This window comes from Schistocerca americana, chromosome 2 (genome assembly GCF_021461395.2).
Source record: "Schistocerca americana isolate TAMUIC-IGC-003095 chromosome 2, iqSchAmer2.1, whole genome shotgun sequence".
Lineage (NCBI taxonomy): Eukaryota > Metazoa > Arthropoda > Insecta > Orthoptera > Acrididae > Schistocerca > Schistocerca americana.
The window spans coordinates 1018015688-1018028477 of record NC_060120.1 but is presented as its reverse complement, the minus strand read 5'-3'; the positions used below and the strand labels follow the sequence as shown (position 1 = coordinate 1018028477).

General features: G+C 40.1%; 1 protein-coding gene across 1 annotated transcript in view; it reads left to right on the top strand.

Moving 5' to 3' along the window:
• Window positions 1-12790, top strand: part of LOC124596378 (guanine nucleotide exchange protein smcr8b-like) — a 105282-nt gene that overhangs the window by 84990 nt on the left and 7502 nt on the right. Inside the window, exons 9-10 of the mRNA XM_047135493.1 lie at window positions 9055-9328; window positions 12595-12781. Of these exons, the coding sequence (XP_046991449.1) occupies window positions 9055-9328; window positions 12595-12781 (461 nt within the window). The remainder of the gene's footprint in view (window positions 1-9054; window positions 9329-12594; window positions 12782-12790) is intronic.

Below are 12790 nucleotides of genomic sequence, written 5' to 3'. Positions count from 1 at the left end.
GACACACAAACAAACATAAACATACACACAAAATTCAAGCTTTCGCAACAAACTGTTGCCTCATCAGGAAAGAGGGAAGGAGAGGGAAAGACGAAAGGATGTGGGTTTTAAGGGAGAGGGTAAGGAGTCATTCCAATCCCGGGAGCGGAAAGACTTACCTTAGGGGGAAAAAAGGACGGGTATACACTCGCGCGCGCACACACACACACACACACACACACACACACACACACACACACACACACACATATCCATCCACACATATACAGACACAAGCAGACATGTCTAATTTTTCCCACGTGGAATGTTATATATATATATATATATATATATATATATATATATATATATATATAAAAAAAAACACAGATGATGTGACTTACTGAACAAAAGCGCTGGCAGGTCGATAGACACACAAACAAACACAATCATACACACAAAATTCTAGCTTTCACAACCAACGGTTGCTTCATCAGGAAAGAGGGAAGGAAAGGGAAAGACGAAAGGATGTGGGTTTTAAGGGAGAGGGTAAAGAGTCATTCCAATCCTGGGAGCGCAAAGACTTACCTTAGGGGGAAAAAAGGACAGGTATACCCTCGCACACACACCCATATCCAACCACACATACACATACACAGACACAAGCAGACATTTGTAAAGGCCTTTAAAATTCCAGCAGAGAGTACAAGTGTAGGACAGTAAATCTTTGACGAGGGCTGTTTGGTTGAATCTGGGAGTGGGGCTGAAGGTGAGGCCTTTGGATAGGACAGAGGTTTCGGATTGGGAGAGAGGTTTGGAGGAAAGGTTAACTATTGAATTGGGGTGTTGTGGTTCCAGATTGTGTTGATTGGAATTTTGAGGTTTTAGAGGGAGTGGAGCTGGAAGTGTGAGATTGAGTAGATGGGAGAGACTGGTTTTGTGTGCAATGAGAGGAGGTTGAGGTTTGCTGGAAAGGTTGTGAAGGGTGAGTGAGTTGCCTTTCCGGAGGTGGGAAACCAGGAGATTGCATAGTTTTTTGAGGTGGAGGGTGGCATGCTGTTCTGATTTGCGGTTGGCCTGTAGAAGGATGCTCTGAACAGCCGGTGTGGATGTGGGAGTGGAAAGATTGAGGACTTTTATTAAGGATAGGAGTTGACGTGTGTGTTCATTGGCTGAGTTGATGTGTAGGTGAAGGATTAGGTGGGTGAGGGCAATGGATTGTTCAGTTTGGAACTGGTATAGGGACTGATGGAAAGAAGGGTTGCAGCCAGAGATGGGAACTTTTTAAGTGTGAGGCCTTTGGGGGTAATGCCAAATGTCAGACAAGCCTGAGAAAATAAAATATGGGAGCGTAATCTGGCTAGGGCGAAGGCATGTTTGCGGAGGGAATGTAAATAAAACTTAATGGGGTCGTTGTGGGGGTGTTGTGCGGGTGACATGGTATTTATTAGAAGGTGGAAAGTGTAACATGAGGCTGAAATGAAAATGAAAATAAAAATGTAAAATAAAAATATATGGGGAAGGGATAAAGGTGAACTAGAAAGCAACTGGAGATCTGGTGTGAAAGAAGGCGAAAAAGTGTTGGTTAAAGCTGGGTTGTGTTGATCCTGTGGTGAACTTGGGTTGGTAGACAACGATGTGCATAAAGCTTAGGTGGTTGTGTTGCCGCCAAAATACGTTAGAGGGTGGAGAAATTTGGGAAAATTTCGAAAAAACTACGTGTAAATGTATTAAAAGGAGTGGCTTTGTGGTGGCCGATTATGAGAATGAGGCTAACAATTGTCTGACGAAGAAATAATGACGTTAAAACCTGTGGGAAGCGGCTAAAAATGATCAATGATGTGGGAAAAACGGAAATGGAAATAAAACGAAAGTTATTAGAACTAGCCGAAATGGTTGTATAATAGGTGAAAGGAACTGTTTGTGAACTAGAAACGGTGGATTTTATAGCAGCGGTAGTGTTGAAAGCGGAAAAAAAATTTTTTGGTTATGGTTTGGAAGTGGGTTACGTATTATTGAGTATATATAGGCGGGATAAAATTGTATAGTAGATTACGGTAAAAAGGAGAAGGTGAATACAAAGTGAACCTACTGGCAAAAACAGAAAGAGAAAATAAGACGACAGAAAAGATTTAGAAATGCAACAGTGACAATAACAAACGTAGTTGTTGGGTTCAAATTAATGATATGAATATAGTAGAGGGAAACATTCCACTGAGGAAAAATATATCTGAAAACAAAGATGATGTGACTTACCACACGAAAGTGCTGGCAGGTCAATAGACACACAAACAAACACAATCATACACACAAAATTCTGCTTTCGCAACCAACGGTTGCTTCATCAGGAAACAGGGAAGGAGAAGGAAAGATGAAAGGATGTGGGTTTTAAGGGAGAGGGTAAGAGTCATTCCAATCCCAGGAGCGGAAAGACTTACCTTAGGGGGAAAAAAGGACAGGTATACATTCGCGCACACACACCCATATCCAACCACACATACACAGATGTCTGTGTATGTGTGGTTGGATATGGGTGTGTGTGCGAGTGTATACCTGTCCTTTTTTCCCCCTAAGGTAAGTCTGTGTATGTGTGTATGTGTGGTTGGATATGGGTGTGTGTGCGAGTGTATACCTGTCCTTTTTTCCCCCTAAGGTAAGTCTTTGCGCTCCCAGGATTGGAATGACTCTTTACCCTCTCCCTTAAAACCCACATCCTTTCGTCTTTCCCTTTCCTTCCCTCTTTCCTGATGAAGCAACCGTTGGTTGCGAAAGCTAGAATTTTGTGTGTATGATTGTGTTTGTTTGTGTGTCTATCGACCTGCCAGCGCTTTCGTGTGGTAAGTCACACATCTTTGTTTTTAGATATATTTTTCCTCCGTGGAATGTTTCCCTCTATTGTGTGTGTGTGTGTGTGTGTGTGTGTGTGTGTGTGTGTGTGTGTGTGTGTGTGTGTGTGCGCGCGTGTGCATGTTTTCTTTTCTTTTCTTTTCTGAAGAAGGAATTGGCTGAGAACTAAATATGTAACAGTGTTTCCATTGTGCCAGTCTGCAACACAATGTGTCACCTTTACAGTGAGTTGCAGTTTATCCTTTTCATATTATTGTTGAAATTCCAACTTGGACTTTCCATTGTTTTGTTTTGCCCAGTGGCTTTTCTTTCATCTCACAAGTCTATGATGTTTTCATTTGTTACTATCCTATAAAGCATGAATGGACAACTGGCGGTCCCAGCCAGATCCGGCATGGGATTGGTTTCTATCTAGCCTATTGAAGAAATTTGAGAACTTACTCCTAATAGTTTGTTGAGAGGGATTTCTATCTCATTTCTGTATTTTGTTTTCCTATTCTTTCTCATATTAACATTGGTACCTAAAAAATTCGTATCCATTATGGATACTATGACTGCTGAAAATGAAGGTAAATTATAATGAATTAGCTGCAACAAGTTGCTTTTGTCGTAGGCATTTATTTTTTTGTGATGACATTTAAAGATGCCTGGCAACACATCTTCAGATGTGTACATTTTTGTACATGTCATGAACGTTTGTTTCTTTACTAATGCATAATCTTGTAATGGAAGTTTTTAAGATGACTAGTGAAGAACACCATACGTAAATATACAGTGTTCATGACATGTACATAGATATAAACGCCTAAAGATGAGATGAACATAAAATTAATTACTCTGAAAAACACTTATTTTGAGGCATAATTTATTGGCCTTACGTCACAAGAAATGGGTGCCGTTCATATTGATGCATTATCCCCTTTAACGCCACATGCACAATAGTATTGAATTTATGTGCTAGGCACTGTTGTAATTCATCCGGCTGGTAGTTCTAATTATTCCTATTGATCACATTTCCTCCCTCATCCTTGCTTGTTTTCATGTGTTATTTTCCACACCTACCTGTGTCACATGAACATTTGAACCTCGATCTAACCCATCCCCTCTCTCTCTTCCCTTATGTCAACATGTGTGTATTCCAGTACCTCATCAATTCTGTCCTTTTTCCCCGTGGTTTTGTACATTTTTTACTTATTTGTTTGTGCATATTTTTATGTATCTTCGCATATTTGTGAATATTTTCACGTATTTATGCATATTTTTACATATTTGTGCATATTTGATGTATCTTTACATATTTGTGCACATTTTGCATGTCTTTACGTATTTTTATGCGTCTTTTTCTGTTATCCAGCTGCCCTCACAACCACCTAAAGCCTTCATTTGCTCATTTCCTACATCATTTCCAGTTTCCCCAATGCCATCACTGCCACAGTGGATCCCTGCTCCATCTGTCAGCACCATTTCAGAAAATATCTCTTTCCCTGAACGAAGCTGAGTCCCCCCATCCTGTTCCTCAAATGCTTCCTAAGCCATTATTACTCCCCCAACAGCCTAACTGTAAAAATTTCTTTCTCTGGATCCCACCCCTCCTTTCACAGTGAACTTCACCTTTTCAGATTCTGCTAGTCCCTCTCCCTCAGAAACCTGATTCTGCAAAAACACATCTGCATGGCACAGACATACCAGAATCATCCCTACTCCCCCTGCAAGATACTGCTGCTATACACATCTCTGAAATTGAATCTGTTACACTCAAGTGCCTGTAAGACCATTTCAGGCACAGTTTCCATAAGCTATCCAACCTGCTGACATCCTGATGTCACTATGGAGCACAACTGTTCAACATCCATCCCACCCACAGCCTTCCTCCTCGTCAACTCAGACCCTGTCTATCTGATCTCTTCAGTTTGCCACATCCGTCAAAACTTCCTTCTGCCACATCCTCCAAAACTTCCTTCTGCCACATCCTCCAAAACTTCCTACCTTTCCACGTTTCCATCAAAATCCTCGCCCTACAGAAGTTTCAGTGTTATCCAAAAGCCTCATCCTCAGCCCTACACTGAAATTTAACCATGTTGGACTTGTAAGATACCTGCTCTCCTTCTCCTGAGCCTTGCACTGGAAACAAATTTTTGCCACCTTTCGTATCCAACAATGATTCAGATTTCTCACCTAGCATGGACATGGGTATGTCAAAGTTACAAGGGCTGCTAGTGGTCGCTGCGGGTCACTTTCGTAAGGGAAGCGACTGCTGGGATATGCATGTCACATGGCGCCACCCAGTAGCAACTGTTTGTCACTGAGCTTGTGGCCCGGGTTTGAAGCATAGTTCATTACTTGCTGTACTTTGTAGTTGTTTGTATCACGCCATTGCACGGCCACATTGACTCAGTTTGTTTTCCAGTTTTGAGTGGTTACTGATTTGGAACTGTTGTATTTCTACACTTACTTCATCAAGTCCTAGACTTGTTAGTGCTTCATTCACTTTGTGAACTCAGTCTGTCGCAGACTTATAGGAATGTTTGTTCATTTCCTGTGGTTTGGTGTACCCACCAGAGCAAGTGACGATAAGCTGTCCACCTACGCCACGCAGGATAGCAAACTGGCAACAGGTAACTTTCTCACAGTGCTGTTTCGTTTAGCGAACCATGGATCCTGAGTTTGTCAAGTTGTAGCAGCAACAGCACAAATTGCTGTTACAGTTTCTTCAAAATCAACAACAGATGGCAGCTGCTGTTTCTGCACTTCCCCCTCTACCATTCACTTCTTTTGATAAAGCAAGCGACAGTTGGGAGGTCTATTTATGATGTTTCAGATTGCACTGCAAGGCAAGTCAGACTGATGATCCTGGTCACTGTTGTGCACTGTTAGTGTCATCAAGTTGTAAATTTTATGAAGTGGTGCAAAAATTACGCCTGTTCTCAGACCACAGCAGTTTGAAGTTTTCTGACATTTGTAATTCACTGACTGAATACTACGGTCATCAGATGCCCTTCATTACAGCCAGACTCAAGCTCAATCAGTGTGTTAAACGAAGTAAACAATCCTATGCAGCGTGGACTGCTCATTTACAAGGCTTAGCTCATAAGTGTGATTTTTGAATGTCAAAAGTGTGATGCATCTTATGCAAATTCTTTAATTCGGGACGTTATAATAAATCTGGCTTCAGATAGTGAGGTTAGTCCAGAGGCTTTAGAAACGTCAGATTCTGCTTTGAGTGATGTGTTAAAAATTGCTAAGGCATATGAAGTGACTGCCTCAGCACAGGCACTGTTCAATGATTTTTCGATGTTGTTAGTAGTACTGGTTATCACCGTATTCTTCAATCAACTGATTACTCCCCGTCAAGATCGCCATCTGATTTACTGAGCTCTCGTGCATCTGGTAGTCCGGTGACACTGGCTTCAGTAGTCGGTGCTTCCTCGTCATCCATGTTTGTAGACATCCAAAGACTAAAGTGTTTTAGTTTGCCAGTGGCATCTGCGGGCCACTGAGATATGCACATCGTGTGGCATTACCTGGTGGTAACTGTTTGCCACTGAACCTGTGGCCCGAGCTTATAGCACGGTTCATTGCTTGCTGAACTTTGTAGCTATTCGTGTCATGGCATTGCACAGCCAAGCTGACTCCATTTGTTTTCCAGTCTCGAGTGGTTACTGATTTGGAACTGTTGTCTTTCTGCGCCAACTTGACTATGTCCCTGACTTTCTGGTGCTTTGTTCACTTTGTGAAGTCGGTGTATTGCAGACTTAAGGACTGTGTGAGGTTTGCTGTACCCACAAGAGCAAGTGATGATAAACAGTCTACCTATGCCACGAAGGGTAGAAAATCTCCAATCCCTCCAACCAAAGCCAATCTAATCCCAAAATTGAACCCTGCTTATCCCAGTTCATACCACAATCCAACTATGATCCTCCCCCACTCCCATCTAACACACCCTGAGTATCCTCCAGGAATTCAAACAACCCTGTTGGAAGAACATCCGCAACTGAGCATTATTGCAGAGGTTGAAAATACCAGTTGTAAATTTCTTTATTTTCACATGACCGGTTTTTTTTATGTAATTTTTGTTTGTTGTTTCTTCATTTTAAATGTTAACCACTAAATTCAAATTGTGAACGGCCGGGCTTGTGACCCCACATTCTTCTTTCCATCAATAGATGGCAGCACTTTTGCCACTCTGGTTTACCAATTTGCCTTCTCATTCACATCTGCTACTCCCTGTTCTGCACTCATAGGCAGCACACTGTGCCTGGTACACGCAGCTCTCAGGGGCCACAGCACAGCGTAAGTGTCATGATATCATTTGTATATTTCCCTACCCAAGCAGTCATCCGTAGTACTGTCTGGTGCCACTTTCGCATTGACATAGGTTTCACAGCACCTAGCCCGACCGGCAGTTTCAAAACGTTTTTTAAAAGTTTTTAAAACTTTTCAGAAATTTTTTTGTTTTGTTTTTTATGTGTGTTGCAGTGTATGAAAATTATCTCTTGTCTTTTGCTATTTTCAGTATAACACCAGAAGATGGGCTTATAACTGTCCAAAATCAGTCATGTGAAAATAAAGAAATTTACAACTGATGCGGTATTTTAAACCTCTGCTTCCAGGAATTCCTTACCTCCAACTTGGGCACACCATCCATCCTCAGATCCCTTCCTAAGAACACCAACCCTTCAGCAGAAGAAAGGATAGCCATACCCAGTCTCAAAACAGATCCTGATGTAATCATTATACCTGTGGCAGTGTGGCAATTTCTTTGGAAAACATGGAATTCTCAGGGAATTACATTTTACCTGGAAAAATAGGGGAAGTCTCAGAGAATTTCAGGAAGTTCATAAAATCTCAGAAAATACTGTGTTTTTAACTTAGCATTGAAATTTAATTTTAATTGAGTTTTAAAAATCACAAATTTTAAAATATTTAATCTTTCAAAGTGTGTTAATCTTATGAATATTATTTCATATAAATTATCTGTATTTAAAAACTACAGTTCAACTACTGCTTCTTATGGTTGGTACACCTCAGTGAGAGGGAAGGAAAGTCATTATCTCCCCGCCCCACTCATCATTAATTTATCAGGAGCTCCTTATGATACCATCTTCCTCCCCACACCTGGAATTCTCAGGGCCTCTTTTTTTTTCCCCTCCAAGTTTGAGTAGTCACCCTGTGCAGACAAATATTCCATATCTGTCATTGTGAATCACAGTATCTAGCTGGTGGAAGGCCTCTGCCAATTGTCAGACTTCACAACCTCCAAACTGTGCCATAGAGATCCCATCCTGGAAGTCCAAATAACCTCCAAACCCTTCTTAAAGCCTTAGGCACTTCACAGAACCATTTCCCTGAATCCATTTCCCTCCTCACCCCTTTGATAACGTGCACACCCACCTTTTATTTTCTCCCCAGAATACTCAAAACCCAACAATACTGGATATCCCACTGGAGCTGGTTATTGTGCACCCACTAAAAGAATTTTGGCCCTCAGTGACCAGAAACTCCAACCAATTGCCCAAAATCTAACCTCCCACATCAGAGATACCAACCACTTCCTTTACTGACTCTGCACCATCCCCACTTCTTTTACCTCCTGGATTCCTATTTGTCACCATTGGCACGACTTCCCTATACATCAACATCCTTCATGCCCATGGTTTTCCTGCTATTGAACACTACCTCTCCCAGCATTATTCAGACTCCAAACCCACTATTTCATTACTCATATACCTTACTAACTTTATCCTAATACGCAACTAATTTTCCTTTGAAGGGAAGGTAACCAAACGTTTCCACAGCACAGGCATGGGCATCTGCTTAGCACACTCGTATTCCAGCCTGTTTATTGGTCATCTACAGGAAAGCTTCCTAGCCTCTCAAGACCCTAAACTCCTTGTCTTTTTATTTTTATTTTATTTTTATTTATTTATTTATTATTATTTTTTTGCATAACTTATTTTATCTGAGCAAAGCACCCTACTTTACCACTCATCTGTATTTGTAAATTATGAAAGGAACAGAGAAACATATGAATGTGCTTCATTTCATTTTTATATTTTGTGAAGTTTCATGATGAACATAATTTTATTTTTAAATTTTTTGTTTGTTGCAGGTGCGTTTGTGTGTGTGTGTGTGTGTGTGTGTGTGTGTGTGTGTGTGTGTGTGTGTGTTTGAATAGTGTTAAAAGTACATGGATTTAGCATCTGCATTACATTTGTAGTCTATTTTTAGGTTGTTAGTGGAAATGAAGGAAGCAGCAGTTACCATTCTGCCCCAGAATCGGTCAGTGATATAGTGATTAAAAAACAGCGGAGCAGTAGTAGCAGCAATTCAGAAAGCAATGGAAGTAGTCAGCCAAGTTGTGAAAGTTATGTTGATGTTTCTGAACCAGACAGCTGGGCAGAATCTGAATCACCATTGCAGCATCTGGATAGTGATCAGCAAAAATTATTCATGTTTTGTGTATGGGACAGCAGCAGAAGCCAACTACCAAATGGACTACCAGGTAAAAGGGTGAAAAATTTTTCAAAATATTTATGCTGTAAGTGTCTTTGTGCCTGCCAGTATAAAAACAGAGAAATATTTTGACTGGATTTCTAATTTCTACCACATGAGTTATATTAAAGAGGCATCAAGAAAATATTGCACAGATGTAACACACCCACTTGTTTATTACCTCATGGGAAGTTACTTGAATTGTATTTCAAAAACAATGTAGCCACCCCATAGCTGATATATCCTTAATTCAATGCCTGTATCTTTTTGTTTGCACTGCTGTGCTGTAACGATGCCACAAATGACAACCAAAGGAGTCCGACTATGAAAAGAAATGGCACCCCAGACAATCACCCCTGGTTGTCAGACAATATGACAGGTGACAGTCAAGTTTCTATCTCATCGCTGTCTGGGGTGTCTCCAGACATGTCTGCACTGATGCTCAGGGCTCATTTCTGAGCAGGACTCATCACTGCAGATAATTCTACTCTAGTCAATGAGATTCCAGGCTGCTTACATGTCTGGAGGCATCGCCGACAGTGACAGAATACCAAACTGACAGTCATGCACCATACGGCCCGACAACCAGAAGTGATGGTCTGCAGAGCCATTTCTTTTAATAGCAAGACCCCTTTCATTGTCATCTATGGAACCCTTACAGAACAGTGGTATGTCGACGATATTCTACACCCCATTTTGTTGCCCTTCGTGGCAAGCCATCCTGGGCTTACATTTCAGCAAGATGATGGCCACCTGCACATAGTGAGAGTTTCTACTGCTTGTCTTTATGCTTGCCAAACCCTACCTTGGCCAACAAGATAATCATATCTCTCCTCAGTTGAGAACATTCGGAGCATTGTGGGCAGGGCTCTCCAACCAGCTTCATCTGATATGTCAGTTGGACAGAATTTCGTGTGATATCCCTAAGGAGGACATCCAACAATGCCAAGCTAAATAACTGCTTGGATAAGTGCCACAGGAGGACGAATATGTTATTGACCTGCTCAATTTGTAGAGCTCTTTCCCTTGAATAAATCATCTAGCTTTTCTGAAATTGTAATTATTTGTTGCCTGTACATGTACATCACATTTGCTGGTTTTCATCCCATTCGGATAGTTCCTTCGTGGTGCATTTTTCTTTTTTTTATTCTTTTTTAGAGTGTACATTAAGTACAGAATAAATCCAGTAGCCTTCTTTAGTTTGTAGTGTTTGATGTATCTGTGATTATGATAAATACTGGAAAAAATGCAGCAATGAACTGTGTTCTTACTGTAAATTTTGAACTTGATGTTTAAACATGTTGCTGTCATCAAATATTTTACTACAGGAAATAGCCTCTGCCCTGTGGTGAGTAGCAGTCTATCCTATTTCATACTGTTGTATTACATCTTGTATTTTCTGTTGTTAGACTAAGAAGAGAGACTGGTATGTAGGTCAGTCATTAAGTAACAGTATCAAGGTTCAATCTCATGTTTTCACATAGCATATAAGAGGAGGGAGGTATAATAATTTCTTTAACACTCGAGAAACACATGTTGGCATATGCTGAAATTTTGATACATTCTCAGTCATTTTATATTCACTGCTGTATGAATGTTATTTGTAGACATGTCAGTCAGTCTTCAGTGGAACACATCCACATTGCTCCTTTGTTTTCTAATGTAATCTGTTCACCTTCCAGTGGATCACTGGCTTTTCTTTTCTCGTCTCTTGGAGTCCAGCAAATAACTTATGTGGTTCTTAACCATCTTGTTGCCTGCCTACATCCGTTTCATTTTCATCACTGTCGTAATTATGTTGTCTTCTCCTGGCTGTTCTCTGACACCCAGTCTCTTTTATTAATTCCCACAATTCATATTTCCATTGCTTGCTGATCAATCCTCAATTTGTTAAAAGGTTTCATGTTAAATGTCCATGTGTCTCTTCCCTAAGTAAAAATTCAGTAGTAGACACTCTAATTGTAAACTTTCCTTTTCAAAACATCCAGGATCTTTGTTTTGAAACACTGTTTAATTTACCAGAATAACTGTAGGCCATTTTTACTCATCTGTTTGTTCATCTTTTTGCTGTCTGTCTTTAGTTAGGGCAAAATAATACTGATCTGAGTCACTTGAGAAATGTTTTCTGGTGTTCAAAATCGTTTTGTAAAGTTATAAGTTTTTATCCACTACAGAGTCCATTTTCTGCCATTTTGCTGCTAAGTTTTACGCCACAGACTTTGCTGGAGGTTTTACCAAAACACTGTCCATCTTAAACTCTTGTACCAACATTCCAGTATGTGCTCTCCAGAAATTGTGCTTCATGTTAAATTTGACAATGAACACTCATCACTTTATTGTGAGCACTTTTTTGTGTTGCATCCAACAGCTCGCTAAACATGTCTACTCCTCTCACTCAGTCAAATGTAACGAACAGCACATTGCTCAGGGCAGAGCATGTCAGAGATGCACTTGAACAGACATGTGACAGCAATCAAAAGCTTGATTTTCAGCATTTTCTGTGATTTCCAGTTCCCCAGTTGCCCGCATCAATCTTATAAGTGTTTTGTGGGCCATTTTTATTTAGCCCCTCCTGTAGTTGTTCTATATGTCTGCTCTAAATGCAAAAACTCATCAACTGGTTCTGAACTTCCTCATTTATTTGTACAGTTTACTTTCCATTGTGTTGATTGTACTTTATTGTATCCTCACTAGAGGTAGTGCGTTCAGTGTCATCAATACTTTCTTCCATTTTAGATTTAATGATCTGAAAAATTCCTCTACGACATCTAAAAAATAGTTTTAGTGATATGTAATCTCCTTGCCTGACCCTTTTTTCGATTTTAAGTTTCCCACTATCCAGATGAGGTCTAATGGAGTCTGCAGCAATTACACATCTAGTCTTCAGCACACTAATGCATGTTGCATTGCTTACTTGCTTCTGAGGGTTTTAGTACAAAATTTGTAGAAACTAAGTTAAAAGAATTCTCAAAATGTGTGAATCTCAGGCAAAATGCTAATTAATGCTCATTACTTCATTGTGTAATTTCATTCTTGTCTTGCAAGTGGTTCACTGTTTTGTATACATTTTTAAAGCCAGCTTGTTCCTTTACCTACTTGAAATCCAGTGTTTTTTTTCTATGGGCTTAGTGATATTTTTAGTGAAAGTCTTGTAAATTTTGAAGTGGAGGTTCAAATAAATATCTATTTCATTTATAGAGCTGCAGATTTGATTTTTCTCAGTTCATTTTTATGTGTTTAATAATGATAAGTTGAGTACAAAATTATTATTGGCAGGAAAAAATTTATTGAAATTCTTCAAGAGCTTTCCCAAGGCTGCCCATCATGTACTGTACTCTATTCTTATTGGGAGGACAGTTGTCCTTGCTGGAAGTGAAGCAATGGAGAAGAAGGTGAACAAGATAATAGATGCTCTGGTAGTATTATTTCCTGTGAAATTTGAAGAGGTAGTCAGAATTCTTAGGTAATTTGT